Here is a 27,759-nt window from a genome sequence, read left to right on the forward strand (position 1 = left end):
GCCTCGGCAGCTACTACTGTGCCATCCTGTGCTTAAAGGGCATAACGTGCTAGTTGTTGATAGTTTAAAAAACGGGTTAGTGTGCTAAGATTTAAAGGAAAGCTCAGTATTTCAAGAAAGGTTCTCGGGGGAAGGACCGAGTTTAACACATTTCCTACGCAGTTTGCAAAGGACCTACTGAAGCAATGAAAACAGCGAGCAGGAAATGTGTTCTATTGCACAGAGATTTCTGACTCATAAAACAGTCTGCAATGTCCGTACAGAGGAAATAAATCTCGTGGTTCACCCAGGAAGTGACCAGAGCTTGGGGAGTAGGATTTGGTTCAGAGTCATGTATTATAGGGGCATAAAGTAAGAAAGTATGAATCCATTAGTTCTTGCCTGCGGGGAATTGAGCTTCTACATAGGAGGCTTTAAGAATACTTGGATACTCTCAGTGCATTTCCTGAAGTTTGGCTTTTGTGTAAGTAACCAGCCCGGCATGTTTTGAGGGTCCAAAGGGGTTTTGGCTTTTGGTTTTGACTTTATTTTCTAACAGAGAATATTTTTTAAATGAGAGTCAAGTTTACTAATGCCCTGTAAGCAAATTAGTAAATACTGTAAGTTAACAATGCTCTTAGGAAGATAGGATTTTTTTTCAAATTATAAGAGAAAGTTTATTTAGAAAGTTACAGATGTAGTAGCAGGGCCCTTGGAGCTTAGAGAGAAAGGCAGAGGTACACGCCTGGGAGGAGAAGACGGGGAAGAGTAAGGCGCCTGAGGACTCCCTAGAGCAGTGGTTGCCAACCGGTGGTCTGCGAGGTCTGAAAGGTTGGCGACCACAGCCCTAGAGGAATAGCTGCCCACAGATAGAATTTCTGATATGTAAACTTGTAAGGGTCATTTAAAGAGAATGTCTCTAATACTGACCTGCAACCCTCACCCAGCTTTTGTCCTTTCCCAACTTAATCCTACACTTGGTGAAACATTCTGTTCACACATAGCGGAATCTGATCAAGAAGTATATTGGTCAGGATCGTTGAATGTACCCTGTAATGGCAGGTCATTGAGAATTAATTTCTTGAACACCTTTTAGGAAACCTTCCACAAGGAAATGTGGTTCAGGTGACCAGATAGTTTCCTTTCAGGAAAACATAGGAGAGAAGTGATTGCAAGTCATCCCAATAATGGGATTGAGATCTTTAGCCTTTACCTTTTTGTTTCTTATTTATTTATTTTAAAAAATATATTTTTATTGATTTCAGAGAGGAAAGGAGAGGGCAAGAGAGATAGAAACATCAATGATGAGAGAGAATCATTGATTGGCTGCCTCCTGTAGGCCCCCACTGGAGATGGAGCCCACAACCAGGGCATGTGTCCTGACCGGGAATCGAACCTTGACCTCCTGGTTCATAGGTCAATGCTCAACCATTGAGCCACGCCAGCCTAGCAGCCTTTACCCTTTTAATGCTGCTGCTGGTGAGGGAATTGGGGCATGTACATGGAAGATACACAGCTGAATAAAGGGCAGTTAAAATCCACAGGAGCAAAGATAATTTAGGTTTTAAAAAGTATCTAAGATTAATTGAAACTGGAGACTACTTTTAGGTACTTTTGGGTACAAAGACCCTGTGTAGTCTGTGGTCCAACTGAATGTTACTTATTGAAGGCCAAGGAGCAATGTGTTGGGAAGGGACCTGAATCGCGCTTGATGCTTTGAACACTATTTCTGACAGCATCAAAGAAAACTATTTAGTGGGGAGGATATGACCCATGTGGCCAGGATTCAATATTGAGACCCATGAGTAGGTTGATTGAAAAGCCTTTTAATCTCAGCGGGAAGAAGATGCTTAGAAGGGAGAGAAACCTAACCCCTGACAGGGATGTGCTGATGAAAGGTCGCTGCTAGTATCACTTTCTTGGCATGGGGAGACCAAACCAAGACAGTCGGAAGGCTTGATCTATGTGGGTCAGCAGTTACTGGGGAGAAATGAGAATCAGGAGGCTCGTTTGATTGACAACAGAATTAACCGACTGTGCCGCATGAATGAAGGGAAGAGATTCATATGAATTCTGAGGAGCCGTGCAGGTAAGGGAGGAGTTGAGAGTTCTCTAAGAAAAGCAGCTAGGCCAGGTCATGGATCAGGGAGGACCCACATGGACATTTAATCTGAGCAGGAGTCCAGTTTTAAAAGGAAAAACGTAGCTATCAAAAAGGTAATGGAAGAAAGGCTTTATTTCTCTGGTAACTATTTTTCTAGTTAAACCAGTTGAGAGGGTTCATAGAAGGACACCGAGATTTACTGGACAATAACAGTCCCTGAAAGAGAGACTTTGATTTGTAGGATCAGCTGGGATCAAAGATGGGACGGACAGATCTAGTCTAGGCTTGGAAAGAGCTGCTGTAAATCTTGAATATAAGCGAAGAGGATTCACACCGATTTCCTTTCTGGCAGTGTGTGGGAACTCTGCTATGCCAATTAAGGGCATTGACTTCATGGGATTTCAAGTAGTATGCCATCTTCAAATTAAGGTATTAGCCAAAGTACAATAAAACCAAAGTTTTCTCCTTGCCTCAAATGAAATATGAAAGAAGTCCAAAGTAGAGCCTACTTATTAGATGAAAGTTGTCACAAAAGAATTGTTGGAATAAAGAAAGAGTCTTCTAGTGCCTTTTATCTGCAATTGCTACAATAAGTATCGTGTCTTTACAAAAGGGGTAGCCCCATGCTTGCTTTGGCAGCACGTGCACTGAAAAGGGTAGCCCCATCCACATATTATGGACAGTTTTCCAAATAGCGACCACAAAATGAGGAAACTAATTGTGTTGGTGCTTTTGTGCCACAAAATTGCCAGGGAAGGGACAGAGGTAGCTAATGTCTTAGGGAATTCGGAGTTCTCAGCTACGTAAGTTTATCAGGAGCAAACATTATGAAAGGGTGTTTCCTGCTGTTGCCTCAAGGAGCTTCCCTATTTCAGTATTTACCCTTAAGCCAAGTATCTTCCTCAAGACTTTCCTCATTTCCAAACTCAGATGCATAAAGAGGGTATCAGATTGGCTCCTCGATTACAGAACAGGCGTGAGGAGTTGGGAGCGTTGGCGTGAAGCCAGTGTGTTATCAGCCTGCCTTTCCTACCCAAAGGTTTTAGAACTTCACAGATGGGACACCAGCCTCTTGAGCTGGCCATGTCTGTGACTCCTTAGTCTTTAACTCAGAGGGGCACCCATAGGGAGAAGATCTTCAGCTTTACCTGGTATGCATTTTCACCTGGTCACTTCCGTCAAAGGGTTCTGTCCTTTTAATAAGATACTGAGTGGAGCGTGAGGGTCTTCCTTCTGCAGTAAGAGGAACCAGGGCACCTGAGTCAAGCCACCAGTATCCACTTCAACCAGAACTTTGAGCAAGAATACCCGGGAGAGAAAAGGTTCCCCAGCGTAATTCTGGGTATCCTCAACCCAGCAGTTGATCCCTTCTGAGGGGTGGGAGTGTCGAACCCCTGGCCCTCACTGCTCCCAGGCTAACGTGCCAGTGGTGCAAAATGTGCCACCTCTTCCGCTAGGTCATATCTGAGCAGAGGGGTTGTGATGAAAACAGAGCCTGGAAATGCATACAGTGGACCCATTATAATTCCTCCCCAGGCGTCTTGATTCTACAGGGCTCCCTACGGGAAAGCTGTTCACTTTAAAACGGGGATTGGGAAAGCACCTGGCACTTGTCTGCTGGGCAGCGGGTTCCCTATAAATTCCAACTGACCTTCCCTTTCCTCCTTTCTCCTCTCAGCGTGACGTGGTGGTAAAGCTCATGGGCTAGAGAATCAGAGCGGAGTTTGAATGCCACGTACGAGTTACTTAGCTTTTCTGAGCCTCAGTTTCCTCAATGGTGATGGCATTTCCCACCGTAAAGGATGGAGGCAAGGGCTGCATGAGGTAAAACACGAGCCCCTGGCTCCTTGTAGTTGCTCAGTGGGTGGTGGTGCCCCTCTTCACTTCTTTGCCTTAAAAACCTCATTTATATCTGTATCTGAACTGGTCTTAGAGGGGCTGACCCGTGCAGTCATCCTGGTTTAAAAACAAAAATGGTATTGAATAAAGCTAACATCTACCAGAGTAGGTGCACCAGGCTTCATAATAGAAATTAAGACACTTATTTCAGTGCACAGTCAGCTCTGCTGTAAGGTGTATTCCTAAAAAGCACCATGCTCTGTACAATCACACTGAAACCACAGGGCTTATGGGAAAAATGGGTTGTGGGCAAAAATTTGTCAGTGACACACACAAAAATAGGAACCTAACAGTGATGGTAGCACAGTTTTACACATGTTAAATGGTTGAGATACATAACATGACAATAAATATGACACGTTTTCCATGAGAAGACCTGAAGTTTGCTGTGGAAGCCAGTGTGGGAAGGGTTGGAGTTTGTGGGTGTTGTCCCGAAGTTGTGCAAGGAGTATTATCTGAAATCAGGTGGGCGTTGTAACGCCAGATGGGTGTGGTATATAAGGTGGTAAACTGAAGTAACTGGTAGGTGTGTGGGTTTTGTATTCCTATGTGACTGGGTTTAGCTGGGGGAAGTCTTCTGTGTTCACCTCGTGTTTCACAAGGGCAAAATCATACGTAAGCAAACACAAAATTTGCATTATGCTCAAATTGTTCCATCATGTATCCATCATGTTGGAATAGATCTGCATTTTCAAAACAAGTGTTTCAGCCGAACTGACTGTATCAGCTTCTTGGAAAAGGTCTCCTTCTCCCTAAAGAGAAGTAAGTAAAATCAGTGTAAACCATAAAAACTAATGGGACCATTAATATCTTTTAGAAAGTGGTAATCATTTTGTAAATGTAAATTTTTGCATTCTTTATATATTGGTTACTGTATCCTGGGTAAGCAGAGTTACCATTAGCTTGTTGAGTGTAGGAATAATTGGTAGGGTGGGGATGGGTGGCCCTTGGCTGTACTTTGTCATGATTTTGCTTGTGGATTATCTCTTTATTTCATCTGCTACCTTGTCGTTCCTCTATTAGCACAGATGAGCCACGCTCAGCACCCCAATCTCATATTCACTGACACACAGACTTACGGGTAGAGCAGTCAATAAATAACAGTATGCAGTATTTCTTTGAGTCACCCAGATCTCTCTTAAAGATTCTCTGTAGCCCTAGCTGGTTTGGTTCAGTGGATAGAGTGCCGGCCTGAGGACTAAAGGGTCTCAGGTTTGATTCCGTTCAAGGGCACATGCCCAGGTTGTGGGCTCGATCCCCATTAGGGGGAGTGCAGGAGGCAGCCTCTCAATAATTCTCTCATCATTGATGTTTCTATCTCTCTCCCTCTTCCTTCCTCTATGAGATATATATATATATGATTCTCTGTAAATGAATCCTGTATTCTAAGATTCTCTGTAAATGAATCCTGTATTCTAAAAAGAAATGTGATCGTGAATATATATGATGCTAGGAGAACAGTGGTAATCATATAAATTGTGGCTTGAAGAGGTAATGTAGGCTAAAAAGGCTATGGAGTTATCCATAGATAAACTCTAGGAAGTGTATACAGAGTTTTGTTGGTGAGTGCATTTTGGGAGGAAAGAGTCTTCAGCTTTCATCGCATTCCTAAATGGACCTTTGATCTCAAAATGGGCAAGAAAGACTGATTTAGAAAACTCCATGGAATGTAGATTCATATGGGTGATTGAGGGGCATTTAGAGCGATTGATGGTGTATCCTGGTACTGTGAGTCCACAGAGGGAGCTGTTCTGGTTTTCTCAGGAAGCACTCCAGGGACTGCAGTGGCGGCATGGGGCTGGTTTGACCACTGGTTGATCTTGCATGTCATCCTTGATGTTTCCTCTCAAATTAGCCACATCAGTGGTGAAGGACTCCCTTTCACACAAGGATTTATACCTTTCTACTGTGTATCTCATGCTTCCCTTGACTTTATTTTTCAGATGGGAACAGCGAGAGTTGCCCAACGGCCGTGTCTATTATGTTGACCACAATACCAAGACCACCACCTGGGAACGTCCTCTTCCTCCAGGGTAAGGCCTGGGCCGACAAGCCCTGAGACTCTAGAGCTGGCACCAAGAGTCACCCAGTGGCTTCTCCACCACTAACTGCTGTAGCCTCCTCTTTATTTTCCCCACTTTCTTCTACATTCTCTCTCTTTTTTCCCTCCTTCCATGGTCTTCCCCTTCTATATTCTTTCCCTTCTCCTCTCATGCATTATATTGGCCATGACCGATAGCCCTGGGCTTTAGTAAGTGGTATTCAGAGCTACTGTGGCTGTTGGATCCCGGAGGAAGGAGGGCTGAGGAGGCCTCCTGAGCCATTGCAGTCTCCATGCCCTCAGTCATTTCACCTATAGAAATATCCTATTAGGGTCAGGTTTTCAATTTGTTTCTGCAGAGGTAGCAAAGTTCAGGGTTCCTTGATTGCTTTTCCTACTCACTTACCTTAATTCTGACCTTCTTCCAACATACTGGGATTTTTAGAGCATCTCTGAGAAAATTGGGCATGGAGAGGCCAAGCTAGAAAGAGCAGTGGTGCACCTCACAGCTCCCTGTGCCCAGCCAGCCCCTGGAGACAGTGTGCTTCTTGTTCAGCTGGGCTTTGTGAGAACGGGGCTTAAGTTCTCCAAAACCAGAGGATGAGTGAGGCTTCCAAGTGAGAGAAGACTATCCAAGTTCAAGGAGAAGAGGTTTGGTTCCCTCTCTGCCAGGGACAGAAAGTTCTTTCCACATGCGTCTCCCGGTCCTGAGACCTTTCACAAGGGAATGTATTCTGCACTCGGGAAAGCATCACCTCCCAGTAAAGCAGCCATGAAGGGCTCCTGCATAAAACATGAACACTTCTCCCTCGTCAGCTTGTGAGGGAGAGCGTGTCAGAGGTGCAGAGCCCCCATGTGTCTTGTTTGGTTCAGCTGTCAGGCGTCGGCCAGGTACATACCACTCGCCTTCTGGTCCTACAAATTTCCATGGACTAGCAGCTCTCAGTTTGTGTTCCGGTAGAATGCTTATATTTTCCTAACCCTTCTGGAAATGAAATTCATAATCCGTCATCCTTAGTCTTCGTAGAGAGTTAGAAACATCGATCCGCTGCCTCCTGCACACGCCCCACTGGGGATGTGCCCGCAACCAAGGCACACGCCCCTGACTGGAACCGAACCTGGGACCCCTGCATTCGCAGGCCGACGCTCTATCCACTGAGCCAAACCGGTTAGGGCTTGGTGTAATATATTTTTAATGATTTCAGAGAGGAAGGGAGAGGGAGAGAGATAGACACATCAATGTTGAGAGAGAGTTGATTGGCTGCCTCCTGCATGCCTCCTGCTGGGGATGGAGCCCTCAACTCAGGCATGTGCCCTTGACTGGAATCGAACCCAGAACCCTTCAGTCCGCAGGCCGACACTCTTTCCACGGAGCCAAACCAGCTAGGGCTGTTTTCTACTTTGACTTTAAGTCCAGTGAAGTTACTGAAGTGAAACGTTGACTTCTTTGGAAAAAAATTAAACATTTTATTATGGAAATTATATTATTATGGAAATTTTTAAATATACACAAAGCAGAGAGAATCCCTAGATATTCAACACTTAGCTTCAATAATTATCAACTAATAGCCAATATTGCTTCATCTATACCAGGGGTTGGCAAACTGTGGGCCTCTGACAAAATCCAGCCCTCCATTTGTTTTTGCAAACAAAGTTTTATTGGAACACAGCCACACTCATTTGTATACTTACCACCTATGGCTGCTTTTGTGCTCAACAGCAGAGTTGAGTAATTGTGACAGAGACTGTATAGCTTGCAAAGCCTAAGATACAGTATTTACTTTGTATAGAAAGTACTTGCCATCTCCTTACCCATCTATAATCCTTACCCATCCTTCCTCCACCCCATCCAGGATTATTTTGAAGCAAATCCCAGACGTCATATAATTTTATCTATATTTTGTATATGTTTCTAAAAAGAGTTCTCTCATTTAAAATAAAACTACCATACTGTTAACAGTATTTCCTTGCTATCATCAGTCAGTAGTCAAATTTCTCCAACTGTGTCACAGATTAATCATTGCCTTTTATCAGGATGCGTTGCATACTTGTTCTTTGTGTATTTAACAGCACATCTGTTGAAAAGCAATGGTAACTCTGTAAGTATGCTGGTAGCCGCCTCTTAACCTCTCTAGTCTATAGTTATATAGGCCTTCACCTGGTGAACTTCTGGATGGAATCTAAATGAAGCTATTTAATGGTATCGTCTAAGGATGGCTGAGGTTTTACTCTTCTTTAAGGATTGAGGTGGGATACTAGATCTATCTTTCTTATTTTCAGGATAGTTTTAATGTTTTATTGGGAGATGGCTCAGCTCTACACCCCACATAGCCTATTATTTCTTCCTGAGTTTTAGGCCCAGACCTTTGAGTCCCTGGCATTTATTTCCGCTATGTAACAGGGAACCCAGAGAGAACAGAATGCTTAAGCTTTCATTGCTAGTGAATGGGAGAAGTTCCACCCCAGGGAATCATTACCATGGTGAGAGCAATCTCAAAACTACAGATTATCTCAGCAGACATAGTCACTGAGGAGTGAGACTGAGCCAAAGGATTCACTTTATCACGGCCATCCCTTTCTCTCAGACCCATGGGACACTTGTATGATGATGAGTAATTCTATCCAGCACCTGGTAACTAAGGATGCATGTGATAATTTGCTCTTTAGTCACTCTTTGGCGGTACTCAGCCCAGAGGTGAAGAGGGGTCATCATAGAGCATGGCGCTGGGCAGGCCTCACAGATGGAGGTGGGTCCAGCTTGGTTTTGCAGGAAAGGCTGGAAGTGGACTTAAATAAGAAGAAGGCAATCTGGGTTGGGGGAACAGTGAGTGTAAAAGGTGTGGTTAAGGAATGATGCATGGAACAGTTTTATTGCAGTGGAAGGTTTGCGTAAAACAAAGATGCTCAAAGGATGTCCAAGGCTCATAGGTTTGGTGGAGATGGTCCCTGGAACCAAAGAAGGAGAGGTGACTCGGCCTCCAGCCACTGCTCTGTGATTGTGATTCTGCATAAGGTTTCATTGGAAATCAAGGATGAGATTATGCTGCTTGAGTGTTTGAAATTCACCAGTGCAGGAGACTTCTACTTAACCATGGGGATTGAATGTGTGTTTATTTCTGTTCCTTCCTGAAAACTCACAAAAATGGCAATAAAGGTATAAACCGTCAATGATAAAGGAATGGAAGAGGAGAAACAGCATATGGGAGATATTAATCAGAATTTAGTTGCTGATAGATAAGTGGCAGAGCTGAGAAAGCTGAAATCCAAGCCTACAGTGTGGGCTGTCCACCAGGAAGTCAGCTGATTTGCTCCATGGAGCCCTGGAAAGCCTCAGCTATGGAGGACGTGTGTGTATGTGTGTGTGTGTGTGTGTGTGTGTGTGTGCACGCGCGCGCGCGTGTGTGTGCGCGCACATATGTTTTCTCTGCGAGTGCAGGAAAAAGGTTCCTAGGTTGTAAAGATCCATCTCAAGATACATCCTATTGGAACTTCAGAATGCCAAGAGAATATCTCAAAAGCTTCCAGAGCAAATAGAGTACCTATCAAAGAGCAGGAATTAAGAATGCCATCCTTCTCAACAACAACTATGGAGTATGATCCTCAAAATTCTGGTGAAAATTATTTCTGTCTAGAAATCAAGTTTCAGCCATTTTTACACTGAAGTGTGAGAGTTGAAATAAAGGAATCTTCAGACAGGCAGAATTTCAGAAATTTAATTTTGCTGCACCCTTTCTCAGAAGCTACTCATGATTTATTCCACCAGATAAGAGGAAACCAAGAAAGAAGCCATGAGATGCAGGCCATAGGAAACTCAATTCGGAGGCCAAAAGAGGTTCCCAAGAGGAAGGTGAGGGAAGATGACTTAGGACAATAATGGAGAGCAGGCCTGAAGGACGACTGCCCATGTTGCACAAAGAGCTCCGGGAGAGATGTGGCTAAGAGTTAAATGACCCCGAGAGGCCACCAGCCCTGTCAGATTCGGGGGGTGAATTAGTGATAGGTTCTTTTAAATCGGGCAGCATAAAACAAGGCAGTTCTTAATTCCAGAGGGGGAAAAAGTTGTATAAGTAAGGAAATATGTTTATAGTATTCTACAGAGTCATAGTACAAACTCTGAATATTGCTTTAGTGATTTTTCTATTTGGAGGATGATGCAAAAGAAGGCTTTGTGTGTATTGTGGGGGTGGTGGGTGGAATACAATACCTAAATCCTCAAATTTATAGTGGAAAGTCCATAAGTAATGTCTAGATGGCAGAAGGCCAGAAATCATGGAATAAGCTCGTTGTTTGGAAGTGTGTATGTAAGCAGTAGAAGAAGCAGATGTAAGTAGTAGAAGGAGTAGTCGGGAGTTGAACGTAGTTGCTTTTGAGGAGCAGGAGTCAGCAATGGGGAGAGGTAGGACAGGAGACATGGGTTTTTTATGTGTCCCCTATAGTACTGTTTGTGTTTTTAAACTATATATATATATATACACATATATATATATATGGTTTCTTTGATAAAAAATAAAATGAGCCTGGCCAGTGTGGCTCAGCGGTTGAGCATCAACCCATGAACCAGGAGGTCACAGTCACAGTTTGATACCTGGTCAGGGCACATGCCTGAGTTGTGTGCTCGATCCCCAGTAGGGGGCGTGCAGGAGCCGATCAGTGACTGTCATCATTGACGTTTCTTTCTCTCCCTCTCCCTTCCTCTCTCTGAAATCAATAAAAAATATATTTTAAAAATAAAATGAAAATCACTAGTTGAAAGGATTTATGATAAAGGAGGGCAGTGGGGAGTCAGCTGAAGTTTTGAGCAGGAGCATGACATACGAGGTCAGTCTGGTATGGTTATCTGGATGGCAGTTTATAGGCTGGGTTGGAGTGGGGAGATCAGTTCAGGGATGGTTGGATACAGAAATGCAAGTCAAGGGTAGAGAGACAACAAAATAAAAAGCTCTGGGGCTGAGTGCTTTATTATTGACAGTCAGCAGAAGGAAGAGTCAGGGAAGATGGTGTGGTTTTACTCTGGGAGGACTGACCTAAAGAAGACAGGGAAAGACCTGTTTTCACCAAGTTCCTTTCTCTCAGGTTTCGGGAGAGAGCCTTGGTGTTTAGTTGAATCCAAAGTGACATCAAGTGGTGAAGGCAGGACAGTATAGTGCAGTGGTTCTCAACCTTCCTAATGCCTCGACCCTTTAATACAGTTCCTCATGTTGTGGTGACCCCCAACCATAAAATTATTTTCATTGCTACTTCATAACTGTAATTTTGCTACTGTAAACAATATGTAATTATATATGTGTTTTCCGATGGTCTTAGGCGACCCCTGTGAAAGGGTCGTTCGACCCCCAAAGGGGTCGCGACCCACAGGTTGAGAACCGCTGGTATAGTGGGTGCAAGCTAGACAGAATCTGGGAACTAGCCATGAGGCTGGGAGCTGCTTGGGGGTAGCCATATCTAGGGAAGATTTGAGCTTAAAACAATCATTGAAGAGATTGCACCAAAAGTCATCTCAGTGTAGCCCTGAATGTTGGGAAGATACCAACCTGAAGCATGATAGTCGTTTGAGTAAGATAAGAATTCAGAGAGGATGAAATGTGAAGGTAATCAGGGAACAAAGTCCAACAGTTTAGAATCATGCAACACAATCTATATTGGGTTCTCTTTGCAGTGGACTAGTCCTATTTTCTTCAGTGATGTCTCTTAGCTTTTTTTTTAAAATATATTTTATTGATCTTAGAGAGGAAGGGAGAGGGAGAGAGAGAAACATCAATGATGAGAGAGAATCATTGATCGGCTGCCTCCTACATGCCCCCCACCAGGGACTGAGCCCGCAGCCCAGGCATGTGCCCTTGGCCGGAATCGAACCTGGGACCCTTCAGTCCGCAGGCCAACGCTCTACCCATTGAGCCAAACCAGCTAGGGCATGTCTTTTAGCTTTTAAATTTTTTTTAATATTTCTTATCTTTAACCACTTTCCTTTCCACCCCTCCTTCATACTTAGAATGAAAAATTTCAAGCATACATCAAATTTGAGAGAATAATACAGTGAGTCTCTTGTAACCCTCACCTGGTTCTGACAATTAATAACATTTTATTTCATCTGACCTCTTAGGAGAGGGGCCAATGAATTTTAAAGCAAATCCCAGACATCATATCTTGTGATCCATGAACATATCACATATGTCTCTAACAGATGGGGTGTTTTCTAAAATAACCAAAATACCATTATCCCACCCAACAAAATTAACACTATTTCCTTCTTTCATGTCATACCCAGTTTGCATGTCATTTTTCCTAGTTGTCTTGAAAGTGTTTTTATACTTGATTTGTTTGAATCAGATCCAGATTTAAGATCAAAACATTGCTTTTGGCTGATAGGTCTCATAAGTCTCTTTTAACCTATAAGTTCTCCTACCCTCTTTTTTTTTCCCCCAGACCATTTATTTGTTGAAGATCATGGGCATCTGTCTTGTATAGTTTCTCATATTCTGGATGTGGCTAATTGTGACCTTCTGGTGTTGTGTAACATGCTTCTGTGTCCTTTATCTTTCCTGTAAACTGGTAGTTAGATATGGAGGCTTGATTAGGTTCAAATTCACCTTTAAAACTGAAGTGTAATTTACATACAATAAGATATACAGATCTCAGATGTGCTGTTTGCAGAGTTTTGACAAATGCATGCACTTGTGTAGCCAACACCCCACCAAAATATAAAACGTTTCCATCACCCCATGCAGATATGTCCCTCTCTTACTTTCTTTTGCTCACCTTGCCCTTGTGTATGTGGAAATGCAATGGAACCTGTCAAGCACGGCTGAGGTTTTTACCATCTAGTCTAGCTCTGCCTTGTCCATGGGAGTTTTAGGACCAACTTTGGAAAGGTTGTTTACTCACCAAAGATAATGTGGAGAGTCTTGCTACCATTTGCACCAACCTTCCCACTGGCACCTTATATCAGGGTAATTTCAGAAGCCAATAAAAAAAAATGTGGGATCCAAATAGGCTTCAATAATGAGGAGAGTTTATTGGCTCATATAACAAAAGTCTAGATGTAAGTCCTGGTTTCAAGGGAAGCCTGAACTAGTAGCTCAACAATATCACCGAAGAGCTGGATTTCCCCCCACTTTTCTGCTCTGCCATCCACTGGGTCACCTTCACGTGGTTTGGGTTCAAGATGGCAGCCAATAGCTCCCAGACTACATGCTTTCTCCGTCATATCCTGCAAGGAAGAGAGACTGCTTTTTCCAGAATTCCTAGCAAAACTATCAAGATTCACCGATTGACCGGCATTTGTCCACTTTTGGTTTAGTCAATGGTTCAACTCCCAGGTTGGGAGTAGAGTCATCGACCCTGTAAATGGGAATCAGGAGCTAGTGGTAAGGAGGGATTGGTTGCTAAGGATGCAACCACAAATTTTCTCTGTAATCATCTAAGCCTCAGAAGCTCTGTGATTGGGGCCTGCCTGGCTATGCTTCCCCGCAAGCAGCCAAGCTCCTGTGCCAGACACCACCCTTCACCCTCCCTTGGTCCTTTCTTGTCAACCATCTGAGATTTTGCTAGAATTTGAAGGCAGGGGTGGGGTGGGCACTATATTCATGCTGAGCGTCTTGTTTCCAGGTGGGAGAAACGCACAGACCCCCGAGGCAGATTTTACTATGTGGATCACAACACTCGGACCACCACCTGGCAGCGCCCCACAGCCGAGTATGTGCGCAACTATGAGCAGTGGCAGTCACAGCGGAATCAGCTCCAGGGCGCCATGCAGCACTTCAGCCAAAGATTCCTCTACCAGGTGAGAGGGCAGAAATTGCAGCTTCGCCTAGTCTCCACTGACCTGTTGGGTGAGCAGGGAAAATGTCAGTGCCCTGACCCTGGGATTTTACTCATCACAGTGAAATTCCTCAAACTCCAGTGTTTCTAACTTAGTAACTCAATGCTCAGCCTCTGTGTCTAAGGCAGCGGTTCGCAACCTGTGGGTCGCGACCCCTGAAAATACATCCTGCATATCAGATATTTACATTAAGAATCATAACAGTAGCAAAATTACAGTTATGAAGTAGTAACGAAAATAATTTTATGGTTGGGGGTCACCACAACATGAGGAACTGTATTAAAGGGTCGCGGCATTAGGAAGGTTGAGAACCACTGGACTCAATGTGTCTGAAGCTGAATTCACCATTTCTTTCAACATTGGATTTCTCTTCTGGCCTCCCATCCAAGTCCATTTACCCGGACTCAGAGCCTGGTCAGCGGTGACTTCTCCTATATCTCACCCTTTCAAATCAAAGCAACCACCCAGATCCTTCTCTTCCCATTGCTACTGTGTTTCTTTAGGTCTTTATTATCGGACAGATACTAAAGGATGGAAGGGCCTTTAAAGTTCATCTAGATCAGGGGTTGGCAAGCTATGGCCTGTGGGCCAGACTGGCCCTCACCTGATTTTGTAAATAAAGTTTTATTGACACATAAGCACACCCTGTACTTGGGGTATTGATTGTGGCTGCTTTTAAGCTGTAATAGCAGAGTTAAGTAGTCACAACAGGGAGTATGTAGCCCATACAGCCTAAGATATTTACTGTCTGACCCTTTACAGAGAAAGTTTATTGACCCCCTAGTCTAGATCAACCTCCTGCTATCTAATTCCGGATTTTCCTCTGCCTCTTCCAACTGAATGGTTAGGGCAGCTTCTGAATTGTTCTCTCTGCTGCCATTCTCTCTCCTTTAATTCCTACTGCCTGTTCCCACCAGAGTATCACTGTCATTTCATCACTGTTAAAAAAAAAAAATCACTGTAGAGGGTTTAAGGACGGGGGGAGAGTGTTGCTCTACATTTATTACTGTCATTTTTAAAAATATATATTTTATTGATTTTTTACAGAGAGGAAGGGAGAAGGATAGAGTTAGAAACATCGATGAGAGAGAAACATTGATCAGCTGCCTCTTGCACACTCCCTACTGGGGAGGTGCCCGCAACCAAGGTACATGCTCTTGACCGGAATTGAACCTGGGACCCTTGAGTCTGCAGGCGGACGCTCTATCCACTGAGCCAAACCGGTTAGGGCAATTACTGTCATTTTTTATCACTGGCTCAAAAACTTTTGTGGTCATTATCTACAGAATAGCATTTAAATGTTCTACTCCAGAATTCATAGTGGTCCCAAATGAACTGTCTATGGTTTCCCGTACTGTGAACCCTCTTAGCCCCACCTTTTGAGTCTCCACTCCATCAGAGCTTCCACCAGTAACATGGTGGCTGGAGGGAGCCCAGACACACGGCCTTTTGAGGAGGAAAGAGTAGGATTCCCAAGTTGGAACTCTGCATTTTCTCAGAGCACCTTGAATATGGAGCTTGGGATCTGTGTAGAACCCTCATAGGACGTGGTGGATTGGAGGTTGGAAACTTTGTGAGCTGGTCCACAACATTTAATCCCTGTCACAAGAAAGAGCAGCTGAAATGCCCTGGTGGTCCACCAGGTGCAGCACTGCCTGAGTCCTTATGCCAGGCCTCCCACTCTATAACCCCTTTCAATCATGCCTGGCATCCGGTTCTGGCATGTTTCAAAATGGGATGGGATCTGGTCATCCTCTGCGTTTCAGAAATTGTTCTTCATGAGCTGGGCCCCAAAGACCTTACCTGCCATTTGCTTGGGTGGTCCTTTGACTTCACGACAAGGACACATTTTAGGAGTCTCACATGATTCTGTCTTCCTGCTTATCCAACTTCTCAAGTTAAAAAAGAATCCATTAAAGGGATCTTTTTTCTTCTCTAACAAGTACCACGTAGGTCCTGTAGGTTGACCAAGATGCTTGGTATGTGAAAGGGAAGATCCCGGAGTTCACGTCTGCTTGGTCTTTTGTTCAGCTTACCTGCCTCTCATTTTAGCAGCATCATTCTGGGCCTGCAGAGGAAGAACTTTGACTTGGAGGGTCTCCTAGAAGTAAAAATTAAGCACTAAATTTTTTTTTCTTCTTTTTACGTACTCTAATATGGTTTTCTCAGCTTGGTTGGGGATTTAGGAGGTCTCTGGATGACGGTGATGGTTCCCTTTTCTCCCTGAAACAAGACCCATATTTTTTGGGTCAGCTTTCAATGTCTCTCTGTTGATTTCCCTCCCCGTTGGGTTCGGTTTGCCCCTCTTGTTTGCTGTGGTGCCATGTCCTGGTTACAAGTAAGAAGAGTCGCTTTCATGGAGTTATTTTGGGGTTTGGCCTTGGCCCAGGATTTAACGTGGTAGACTTAAGAGCTGATACTATACCAGCGGCCTCCCCTCCTCCTCTTTCTCCTGCGGGGCTGAAAGTGAGACCTGTTCTTTGCTGCCCTGCAGAGCACAAAATACAGTTCAAGATGGAAATCAAGGGAACCCCAGATTGCAGACTCCCGCAGTTCCTTCCTGCCATCTGCCTTAACACTCATCTTTTTCGGTCTCTGTTGTTCCCTTATTTCTGACATGTTTTCCTGTCCTAACGGCCTGGTGCCTTTGTTGCTCATGATCATCATGCACATACTTGTGTTTGATGTGCACTTTCACTTTGCCCTCTGTTTTGGGTTCCCACTGCAGTCCACTGAGGATGCCCGGCCCGATCGTGCGCATTGTGTATTGTGACAGGACCCGTCTCACATCTACTACTATTTCTGCTACACCTCTTCCTTTGCTCCCCCGTTGGTCCTCTCCTAATAATCTAGTGTTGGCAGGACAGAAGCAAATCATTCTGTGGCTCCTAATATGAGGATGCCAAACTGCATTATCCAGAAACAGACAACCTGGTTCTCACTGTGCAGAGGGCCCCGTGGCTTGGGTTCTCAAGCACCTGGGTTTTGTTCTGCACCCACTGGGTGTAACCTTTACAAAAAAAGAGCCTGCCTTCCACACTGTAACCTTTATGCCCTTCCCAGAGCCTTTCTTGCCCTTGGTTTTATTTGCTAGACATTCTTTATTTCTGAGTTTGTATCTTAAAATATTACCGGAACTTGGTGCTTATTCCCCGAGAGACTTGAACTCACATGAGCTGTCTGGCTCATGGCCTGTACCTCGGATCTCCAAACCAACGGACGCATCCCAGGAAAATTGTTCAACAGCGTTCCTTTCTGTTCCTAGTGATAAAGGAAACTGTCTTGTCTCTTCGAGTCCTAGGATCTCTCTTCTGGCTATAATCCCTCCCGGCCCCTTTCTCTGTGCTTTTCTGCTGTGAGCCACCCACCTGCGATCGTGCATTCTGGGAAGGGTGGTGGAAGAGAAGGGCAGGTGGTCGGCTCCCAGTGACTCCATTTCACGTGTTCCTGTTTATCAGTTTCTGGTCTCTATCTCCCTCCCTCCTGCTTCCTCTTCTCTCTTCTGACAGGCGTTGGAGGTGAGAGTAGGAGGATGCTGAAGACATTTTTAAAAAACCACTTTAACAAAAGAGAGCCACCATTGTATGAAGTTTGTGACATTAAAAAGTCAAGGATTAAGAAAAGGGCTGATAATTTCTTTTTATTCTTCTCCCTGTGTTTTGTATGCTAGTCAGTGTTCATTTCGATGAATAATAGAAACCTGCTTGGTTAAGCTTAAGCAAAAAAAAATTTATCAAGTGGGAATTAACAGAACGATGAAGAACCAAACTCTGGCAGAAAACCAGGGGTAGGCAGGGCAAAGGGATGATTTGCCTAGGACATCGCTCATCTGTCTGCGGTCAAACACTCGATGCTTCAATGGGCTGTGGTCTCTACTGAAGCAGTGAGGCATCTCCAACAGCCCCCATGCTTTCTTTCCGGTCCCTGCAAATTTGGGTGGGAGCACCTGATTGGCTGTTCTTAAATCATGTGCCTACACTCTAGATGCTGTGTTATTTGCTAGCTGATAAATATTTTATATATTTTTTTAATTGATTTTTTTATGAGAGGACGGGAGAGAGATAGAGAGAAACATAGATGAGAGAGACATCGGTCAACTGCCTCCTGCATGCCCCCTACTGGGGATGTGCCTGCAACCAAGGTACATGCCCTTGACGGGAATCGAACCTGGGACCCTTCAGTCCTCAGGCCGATGCTCTATCCACTGAGCCAAACCAGTTAGGGCGATGATAAATATTTTTTGTTTGTAGTTCAATGCAGGTCAGAGACTGTCAGTAAAGACATTTGGTCTGTTGATTTATACAGTTAAGCAAAAGATGCCTGTAAGTCCACTGAAACCCATTTGGTCCCCATCGGAGCCCCTCATTGCTTGTGGATGGTCCACCCATTCCAAGAAAAGACCTGAAGCAGCAAATATTTTGCACCAAATGCTTCTTTTAAATTCTTAAAATGACCTTTGCTGTAGTTCTTTCCTTCTTCAAGGTCATTGCCGCAGCTCAGTACTTACCCCACGACATTGTATTTGGCTTCATTATCTGAAATGCATGGGTGTTTCAAACAAACGTGGAGGAACTTGAGATGCTGCACCCTACCCCCAGCAAAACGACCGCTGTGAATTTGGGAGATCTTTTTCAGTAACCATCAGACCCACCCGCATTGTGGTGAAGATACTGCGCACGTCCTCCACGGCACACTGCTGGTAACGTGCCCTACATGGAGGACAGCCCGCCTCCCACACCTTGGTGCAGTTTCATTCTGCTGGGTTGGAGGCCCGCTGCTGAAAGGGGGCTCTGTCCCATCAAGGAACCTATGGTTTCCAGACTTAAACGTCTTTGTTGGAACTCACTTTGGAAGAGTTGCTTGTGCTGCCACCTTGGAAAGAAAGTTTCTCTGTCCTTTCAGCGGGGGGTGGAGGGTGGCCGTGAAAGGGGGTTCGTTGGCAGTTGAGCTCCACCAATGTTTTCTCAAGCCGAGACTGAGCTCCATTCATCCTCATGCCTGTGTGTGGCTCCGGAGGGGCCGGCCAGGCAGCTCCCAGTCTGCACTGAGAACTTGATCCCCTAATGTAATGATTAAATTTTAGTAAGTGAAATAAAAATGTTTCAGAAAAAAAGAGAGAGAGAGGGAGGAAGAAAGAAAGCGCAGAACAATACTTGTTTTATTTAACTATGAAGAGTTTCTGACAGCACCCCCTTCCCCGCAGGATATGAGAACTCTTGGTCCACGGCAGCCCCGCCCCAGGGACCTTGCAGCAGAATTTGGCTGGGGGTGGGGGGCTCTAATGTAAACAGCGACCCTGAAGTCCTGGAGTCGGCTCCCCCTTCTTTCTCCTGTCTCCCCTTCTCTCTTGCCACCTCGCCCCCAGCCCCACCTCCCCAGACAGGCACACACAGAACACTGTGCAACTTCAGGTTCAGGCCGGAGGAGAATAAAGGTGCTTTGTGAAGGGAAGCAAAACATTCCTGGGGGAGGTGAGGGGCCTGGGGCATGAATGTGCCCTCAGTCTGGGCCGGTGCTGCACACCCTGCTCCCTCTTCCAGCGCACCCAGGAGGGAGGTGCGGGGAGGAGGGCCCAGCCCCCAGCCAGGAAGCTCTGGGCGTGGGCAGGGCTTGTGGGAATGATTTCATTGGAAAGGCCTGCGATATTTTTTCCCCTCCCGTGTGTGGTTCTTGGAGAAAGTTGGAGGTGGTGGTGATTTCAGTTGCCTTGGCCGCGGAGAGCAGGAGCTAAGCAGAGGCACTGGGCCGGCTGAGCTCGCCAGCAGCCCGGCTCTGGGCCCTTCGGCCATGCCTGGGGCCAGCCCGCTGCCTCCGGGGCCCTGGCCCGCCTTCCTCTGTGCACCTCTTCCTCCCCCTCACTCCACCCTCGCCAAAACCTATCTGGGTCCTCAGTGTGCAGGGTTCTTTTTTAGTTTTTCTTTTTGGAAAAAGACTTTTGAGGGGAGCGGATGTCACCTAAAGCCCCACGACCTCCTCCACAAAGAGCCCAAATGTGGAAACGAGTTGTTGGCGGTTTTAGGTTTATCTATCAATTTATTTTTAACCAGCGGCGTTTTTTTAACCTCTGTGTTCTGCTGTGTTTCTTGTGTTTAGTCTTCGAGTGGTTCAACCGACCATGACCCACTGGGCCCCCTCCCTCCAGGCTGGGGTAAGTACCGAGTCCCATGTCTGTCCCTCAGCCTCCCTTAGCGGGTGCTGCTCCGTGCTCTGTGCTCTCCCTGCGAGTCCTCCTCTCTCCCCTCCCTCGGTTTCCCAGTTCACTTCTTTCCAGCACGCTCTGTGGGGATGCCCAGCCAGAGAAATTGCAGGCCATGGAGCGAGAAGGCTGGGAAAGTAATGGAGTCCCCCTGCCCGTAGCATTCCCCCGCCATAGCGGAAGGAGGGGGACGCTACGAAAGAAGTCCCCCGAGCGGCTGTCGTACTGTTGGGTTTCGGTCCTGACTTTCAAGGTGTCGACCCAACAACCCATCCTGTCACTAAGACATTTTGACGTGGCTGATTCCCAGATGCGTTTATTTCAGGCCCGTGGCCATGTGATTGAAAGGAGCTACCTTACCAAACCTTTCTTTGCAGCTGAGATGTTGGAGGACTAAGAGCATCTAGCTCAGCCTCATTTAGGGAGAAATGGGACTCAGGAACATTCGGGGCATGTGCCCAGGCTCAGGGCAGCTGAAGAGATGTGGACCTAACACTGAGATGCTCCAACCCCTGAGCTAATGGAAGCCACCTTTTTGGGGGGACACAGCTGTGAAAGGGGCCGCAGGGAAGCCAGCTGAGCACTGGGCGGCGACTCTATTGAAGTACACTATTGCTAGTTAACGGCATCAGGCTGGCTTCTCCTTGTCACTGATAGCTGCCTCTTACATAAGTCTTTGGTGTGATTTGCAGTAATGAGTTAGATGGACATCTATGACTTGAGAGAAATTACAGACGTCATGGCTTTTCTGGGATGGAGTGGTATGCAAAGAGGGGTTATCACAGACGGCGAGACTGGGTGCTTTCCGTCGCTCTCTGAGCTGGGTCAGGATTTTTTTTCAGCAGGCAAGAGTTCCTGGGGGCTAAAGAGGACCGTGTAGCAGGAATTGGCCTGTGTTGGGTTTAATTGATTGGTTAGGCCGGCAGAAGACAGTAAATGCGGGTTTGGTGGTGTTCACAGATGGTATTAAGTTGGGCGGGGGCATGCTCCCCAGCGAAGATGGAGAGGCTGACAATGACAGGATGCGCATCTGAGCCTCTTGGTGCAGACACAACTACTCCCTGGTAGTAATTTGCGAGGTTGCATCAACCCCGTGGGACCTGCAGGGTATCATCAGCCCCTTCAGGGTATTACCACAGCATTCCAGAGCACTGGAGGGACCTCCTCGTCCTCCTAGTGGGATAGGTCAGTGAGGGAGGCCTCCACACAGTTGATTTTCTGCTAGAGAATCCACCTTGCTCCCTGAGCGATGAAAGGTCATTGCCGTCTCAGAGGCTGGTAGCAAGTCAAAGGTGAGGGAGTCCCGCACGGGACCCCTGTCTGGATAGGGGAAAACTCAACAGATTAAACAAGAATCTGTAATGCTGTTTGGCAGCCAGTAGACCCTGTGACCTGGAGCTGGGGACTCAGAGTTGCACCTTTCTCCATAGAGTCAAGTAATTTATTTCTGTACCAGTTTTGCTAAATGATGGTCACCAAGTAAGGGTGGCTGTAAGGACTTGTAAACAGTTCCCAGAAGCCACGTGTGACATATTTGAGATGGGACTCGGAGCCACGCTTGGAGTCGGTGCTGTTTACAAATGAGGAAAACACGACAAAACTAAAGGGTATGTGACTGAGAAAAAAGAACATCTGGCCAAGGGCCAGGGGCCTTCCTGATCAAATCCTTTGGGCTTTGTGTTGGCTTCTCCAGGGCTGGTGCAGGCATCCCCCCAGGGAGAGCGGAGATTGAACAGAAAGAGCAGCAAAACTAAACGAGAACTGCCTTTAGCACGAGCCTGCTGCCAGGTCTGCTGTGTCCTCCTGCTCTCAGTCCTGCGTCCCTTCCTGCTCCTCCATGACAGACCCCGTGGTCCTTCCTGAGCGTCGGCTCAGGGGTCGGGGCATCTCAGCGTTAGGTCCACCTCTCCTCAGCTGCCCTGATCCCTGGGCACATGCCCGAATGTTCCCGAGTCCATTTCTCCCTAAATGAGGCTGAGCTAGATGCTCTTGGGACTCTCCCAGCCCCAAAGTATGAAATTGTATGCAGCAAAGCAGTTCCGAGGCACCACACGAGGCCCCCCATACAGGGAGCAGTGCCAGAAGCGAGGGCACAGGCCTCAGACCTACTGGGCAGATCCCGCAGCCTGGCGGTGAGCGCTGACTGAGGCCCCGGCAGAGCAGATGTGGAGGGTCCAGTTGAGAGCAGAAGCCTCTGGCTGGGAGCCCTTCCCTCCTGCACGTCCCTCTCGGGAAGCCTGTGTTCAGTGGGACAGTCCCACAGTGCTTCTGAGGTGCGGCTAGCTCTGTAGCAATTCTGGGCACCTTCTCTCGACTCCTTTTGTGTGTGTGTGTTTTTTATCGATGAATGGATACCAGGTAAGATAGACGGAGACCAAAATCTTGGGTTGGTAATGGGAATGTTGCAGCCTGACACTTGAGGGGAGGGGATGGGGCCCCCCCAGTTCTGCTTCTTTTCGATTTTAGTTTCCCTGTTAGGTTCTGGAACTGATTGTGTTTATTTTTTTAATTTTTCCCTGTCATCATAAGTGAGAGAGGGCCATTAGCATCATTTGTTCTCAAGATAGAAACAGATTTGAAGCCTCAGAAACTTCCTGGGGAAGGTGACCCGTCTTGGGTTCAGAGCCTTGCCCTGAGTTTTGCCTTCCATCCACTCAGAGCTGATAGGGTGTCCCTTTTAACCTTTTCCAGGGCCCGGAATCCCCACTAGAATCAGGTCTGCTCCTGAAGCCCAGATTCCCTCCCTAGAGGACCCCAGAGCCATCCTCCGTGCACAGGCAAAGAGCAAGAGAGTAAGGATTGTCCCGAGGAGAGAGAAAGAATGTCTGAGCTCTCCCAAATGCTGGACGCATGCCCTTAGGTGTGAGCGCTACATGGGCGTTGTAAGTGCCGCAGCCCCTGCATTTATTTGCACATATGCAACATAGATGTTTTGCTGGGACGTGAGAGTTTCAGAACAAAACTTTGCCTCTGAGGAGAAAAAAGACCAAGGGAGGGTAGGTGGAGTGCTGATCAGAGAGGTGTGAGGGAAATGCAACCCCCACAGGCGCCTGGGTCCCTGCATCTGGTGGGCAGAGCGGCTGCAGGACCAGAGACCAGCTGTCAGGGACTTGGGGGGGGGGCGCATGGGTGAGGGCCTCCACTTTGCACACAGCTGGATGCAATTAGGCCTCTGGTTTCAGCTGGGCTGCTCCCCCTCCATGTTGCCACACTGCCCCCCGCCCTCCAACCAACCAACCGAAGACAGTGCTTGATCCTGAGCTGGAAATGTGACTGTCCCTCCACCACTCCCCACTAGGGAAAGATTCTCTTTGTCATTTTTGCCAGTGACACATGTGTGTGAGCTGGGCTTTTATTGGATAAACTTCTCTAACAGGGCGGGAACAGCGGCGGCAAGTCAGACCCCAGCACCTGGAAAGGGGCACCCAGAGGGGGAGAGAACAGGGCTCAAGATGTCCCAATCTGACTGTCCTCCTTTCTTTCTTCTCCCTGGCAGAGAAGAGACAGGACAACGGACGGGTGTATTACGTGAACCATAACACGCGCACCACCCAGTGGGAGGACCCTCGGACCCAGGGGTAAGGGCTCGGGCTGGGAGGGGGCCCCGTGCAGCTCCAGCACTGGCCGATGGCCTTGGACTGCATTTGTCCTCGATGGCCAGTGTTCTGGGACCTTCAGCCACACACAAGTGCTGGAGACCCTCGTGATCCAGTGTCAGCCGAATGAGAGCCTAAAGGGGCTCCTTAAATGGACTTTCCTGGTAGCTGTGTTGACTGTGCAAGCTGCTGATAACATGATTTCACCCTGTGCTCCCCCCACCCAAGCTGGTCTGGGACTGGGGCAGTTGGTGCCTCAGGATTGCTGGTGGCCACTCAGGCTATGGCCATGGCCACTGAGGGCTGGTTCTTGGGCCTTGGGTCAGTAAACTACCTCTCAGTTCTGCACAACTGTCCTCATGACTTGGGTGGGACCAGGTACAGTTCCTCAAGGAAAAGCTTTGCAGAACCTGGGTGAAAGCAGAGAGAAAGGAGTACTTTGGGGATCCCAGCCTCCTAAGCATTGAGGCCCAGAAGGTGAGGCCAGCCCTAACCCCCCTCTTCCTCTTCCCGTGTTGGCAGGATGATCCAGGAGCCAGCTCTGCCCCCAGGGTGGGAGATGAAGTACACCAACGAGGGGGTGCGCTACTTTGTGGACCACAATACCCGTACCACCACCTTTAAGGATCCTCGCCCAGGGTTCGAGTCAGGGTAAGGACTTGCCACAGGCGACAGCAGTATCCATGTTCAGCTGCTCTTACTGCCCTCTAGTGACCAATTTCCATGTCACATCAGCAGGGTTGGGGAAGGAGGGGGCCACCCCAGTTATTCAGAGTAACACCAGTGGTTTCCTCTCTCTCTCAAAGCAAAAATCTGTCGTTATTTCTAGGTTTTTGTTTGTTTTACTTCTCAAATCTGCCAAAGATTTTAAAGGCAGTCACTTCCTCTCTTTTATGCCTTAACTTACTCGTCTTTAAAATAGCACCAGCTGTCCTTAGGGCTAACAGATACATTGCTAATTTTTGAGAAATCACAGATTCCAGAACTTCTTTGCTCTTCCCAGGGCGAAGCAAGGTTCCCCTGGTGCCTATGACCGAAGTTTCCGGTGGAAGTATCACCAGTTCCGTTTCCTCTGCCATGTGAGTTCTGGTGCTGGGCCGTCCCCTGCAGGGTGGTGTGGTGGACTTGTTTCAGCTCCATTTCCCAGCCCAGCAGCAGTCTGATCAGCTGGGGGCAGGCCACTGATCTGACCCTGAGCCGTTGTTTGACATGGTCTCCAGGAAGCCAGCTCCCATTCCTAGGGACCAGGCTCTCCTCTCCCGGCCCAGGGAGACAGGGAAACCTCCTCATACAGACAGGAGGCCAGACTGAATAATTACCTCCTGAGGCCTGATTCAAGGTTTGTCTTTTCTCCTTTCAGTCAAATGCCCTCCCCAGCCACGTGAAGATCAGCGTTTCCAGGCAGACACTTTTTGAGGATTCTTTCCAACAGGTTAGAAAATAATTACGGTATCTATCTAAGTCCAGAGGCAGGTGAAAGGCCCCCTCCCAGCACCCTGTCTTCTGTCACGTGGCCTATTAGACCCACACAGTAGAGTTTCCAAGGCCTGGGCCTCGGTGAGTGGTGTCTGTCCCCTGCCCCCTGCTCCCAGTTGCCTTGAAGGGAGAGTGGCAGGGTGGCCACGATGCTCTGTCTCCCCAGATCATGAACATGAAACCCTACGACCTGCGCCGCCGGCTCTACATCATCATGCGTGGCGAGGAGGGCCTGGACTACGGGGGCATTGCCAGGTGAGCTCGGTGCCCCGGGAAGGCTGCGCTGCACCCCACTTCCCCAGGGTACTGGGCCTGTGGCCGGAAAGCTGCCTCCTCCTTGCTCAGATTGGTGGCCAGTGCCCTTACACTTCTTCAGGAATGGGCACAGGTATGGCCAGTTCAAATGCTGGAACTGGGTCCCAGGGTTCCCTGCTGGGCTGGGCACTAACCTTTAGTTACTGGGTCTCCCTCTGGGCTCAGGGCAATGGCTTCTTTACCAACCAATCTGTCATTATTGCTGTACTTGAACACCATCTGCTGCACCGGTGGGCAGCAGCTAAATATCGGTGCCATGTGGTCGTCCATTAAAATCACCCCTGGACTTCTACTTTTAAGGCCGCTGGGGCAGGTTAAGTGGGGCATCTTGGTACATACCCGGCATGGATAAGCTGTGTCACAATCCAAAGGGCCTTGACCAGCATTCAGCTGCATGTCACCCACACAGGGTCAGTACAGTTCAAACGGCTGACACAACCCCCAAAAGAGCCCAAAGCATTGTTTCGCCCTCACCATAGCCCACCTACAAAAGTTAGCAGACTCTCTAGCAAAACGTTGCCTTGGACGATGGGGCTGAAGGGCCCGGCAGAGAGAAGGAGTATCTTAGCCTGTGGTGACTGCTCGGCTCCCTCACCTATCTCGGAGTGGGGACATCTCGCTTGGTGGTGGGTTAACTTGCTGCTGGTCCTCTGTTCGTTGGTGGCTTTGCCCTCTGTGTTGGCCCCCGTGGATCGATGGCTGTCTTTCCCGTGGTGACCGTGGTGACCTCCTCTCCAGGCTCTGCTTGGTGGGCTTCTGGTGTGGCTCCCGCCCTGTGTGTGTCCGTCTCTCTGTGTCCTGCCAGTGGTTTTACCCTATGGTAGGTTACGTCATGCTGTTCTACCACAGGGTAGAACCACGGACAGGATACCGGGGCACCCTCTGCATCGAAGGACTCCTCGTCTGCCTGGCCACAAACAGCCCAGCAGCCAGGGACTGGCCTCGTTGGGTTGTCCCCCTGTGGGTTTAGCTGAAGCCCAAAAGGACTCTGAATTCTGGTTTGAGGCTTGTACCTAGAGTGCAAAGAGACTCTAAGGCATGGGTGTTGGTTCAGATGAACGCGTAGAAGGACAAGCAAGGTCTGGTAATGGGGCCTGGGGGAGGAGCGGGCGAAGTGCAAGGAAAGCAAGAGACCTGCAGTGGGAGTGAGGTTTATAATCTGCAGGCAGCATGGATCACAGTTCATGCGTCAGGAGGTGGGAATGCATTAGCATGTGTTCATGTTACGCCGCCTGCTCAGGTCGGGTGGAAGCGGGGTGGCTGCTATTCATACAGCATCACTGCAAGATTTAGAAAAAGATGCCTTTTTTCAAGACACTTCCATGTTGGAAAATGGTGGCGATATTCTGGCTTTAACAGAAAGAAACAGCTTGGCTGCAGGAAAGTTGTTGCAATAAATGTGCAAATCTATGATATTTTGCCACAGTACTCTTGTGTAGTGCACAGCCTACACAGCTGTGCATGGTGGCCCCGGGGTGCCAGGGGCCCATTGCCATTAAGATGTAAAGTCCTGGATGCCCACCCGGAGCCGACACACTCACGTTTTCCTGAGCGTCACCCTCAAGCGGGGCTGTCGTCCTCGCTCGCCCTGGGTCTGACCCCACCCTGCCCACTGACCTGCTGTTACTTCAGATTAGCCAGGTGCTGGCTCGCCTGCCCAGGACCCGTGTCTCCAGAGCAGCCGAGAAGGACGGCAGAGGAGCGGTGTGCCTCCAGCCCGCGTGCAGGGGAGGATCCGCTAGTCCTGTTTCTCTCTCTCTCTCTCACAGAGAGTGGTTTTTCCTCCTGTCCCATGAGGTGCTCAACCCCATGTATTGCTTATTCGAATACGCCGGGAAGAACAATTACTGCCTGCAGATCAACCCCGCCTCCTCCATCAACCCCGACCACCTCACCTACTTCCGCTTCATCGGCAGGTTCATTGCCATGGTAAGGTTCATTGCCACGAGACCTCCAGGGAGGGGGGCAGCCGAGGAGCCAGACCCTACACACCACTAGCAGCCCCACTGTCATCCTCACGGAACTAACTAAACATGCAAAAAGCCAGAGAGAGTTCGGGACCAGTTCGGACTTCTCTCAGTGCCCACCCAGGGGCATCGAGAGGGTTTCTCCATGGTGACCTGTGGAGGACTTGTCGAGCGAAAGCCAGGGCCCTGGGTCGTCACGGGCTTCACAAGTGCTCTTCTGAGGGTGTTGGGATGACGGGCTGAGCACACCATAACTGCCCACCTGCCGCCCACCTCTGGGGGTGCCAGCACCGGCCACAAGCCCAGGGTGGGAGCATTTGGGACTGTCCTGCTGTGTGACACTGGCCTGTGTCAGGGGATATGGAAT

At 47.8% G+C, this 27,759-nt stretch overlaps 1 protein-coding gene and 1 long non-coding RNA gene across 4 annotated transcripts in view; one reads left to right on the top strand and one right to left on the bottom strand.

Annotated features, from left to right (window-relative positions):
- WWP2 (WW domain containing E3 ubiquitin protein ligase 2) overlaps positions 1-27,759 on the top strand; it is a 103,047-nt gene that overhangs the window by 69,122 nt on the left and 6,166 nt on the right. For both annotated transcript variants that reach the window (XM_006091167.3, XM_023756003.1), the window contains 9 exons: positions 5,926-6,015; positions 13,629-13,803; positions 19,936-19,990; positions 23,535-23,616; positions 24,157-24,285; positions 24,638-24,713; positions 24,995-25,066; positions 25,277-25,365; positions 27,195-27,354. In XM_006091167.3, the coding sequence (XP_006091229.3) occupies positions 5,926-6,015; positions 13,629-13,803; positions 19,936-19,990; positions 23,535-23,616; positions 24,157-24,285; positions 24,638-24,713; positions 24,995-25,066; positions 25,277-25,365; positions 27,195-27,354 (928 nt within the window). The remainder of the gene's footprint in view (positions 1-5,925; positions 6,016-13,628; positions 13,804-19,935; positions 19,991-23,534; positions 23,617-24,156; positions 24,286-24,637; positions 24,714-24,994; positions 25,067-25,276; positions 25,366-27,194; positions 27,355-27,759) is intronic.
- Positions 13,728-27,178, bottom strand: LOC111826523. 2 transcript variants are annotated; one of them, XR_002829862.1, is made up of 4 exons: positions 26,021-27,178; positions 18,689-18,902; positions 15,646-15,943; positions 13,728-13,845 (listed from the first exon to the last, which is right to left on the bottom strand). It is a non-coding gene; the product is annotated as an uncharacterized LOC111826523 (long non-coding RNA). The 2 variants fall into 2 exon arrangements; XR_002829861.1 differs by lacking the exon at positions 13,728-13,845 and having other exon boundaries at positions 15,010-15,943.

The sequence above is a fragment of the Myotis lucifugus genome, unplaced genomic scaffold, assembly GCF_000147115.1.
Source record: "Myotis lucifugus unplaced genomic scaffold, Myoluc2.0 scaffold_88, whole genome shotgun sequence".
Lineage (NCBI taxonomy): Eukaryota > Metazoa > Chordata > Mammalia > Chiroptera > Vespertilionidae > Myotis > Myotis lucifugus.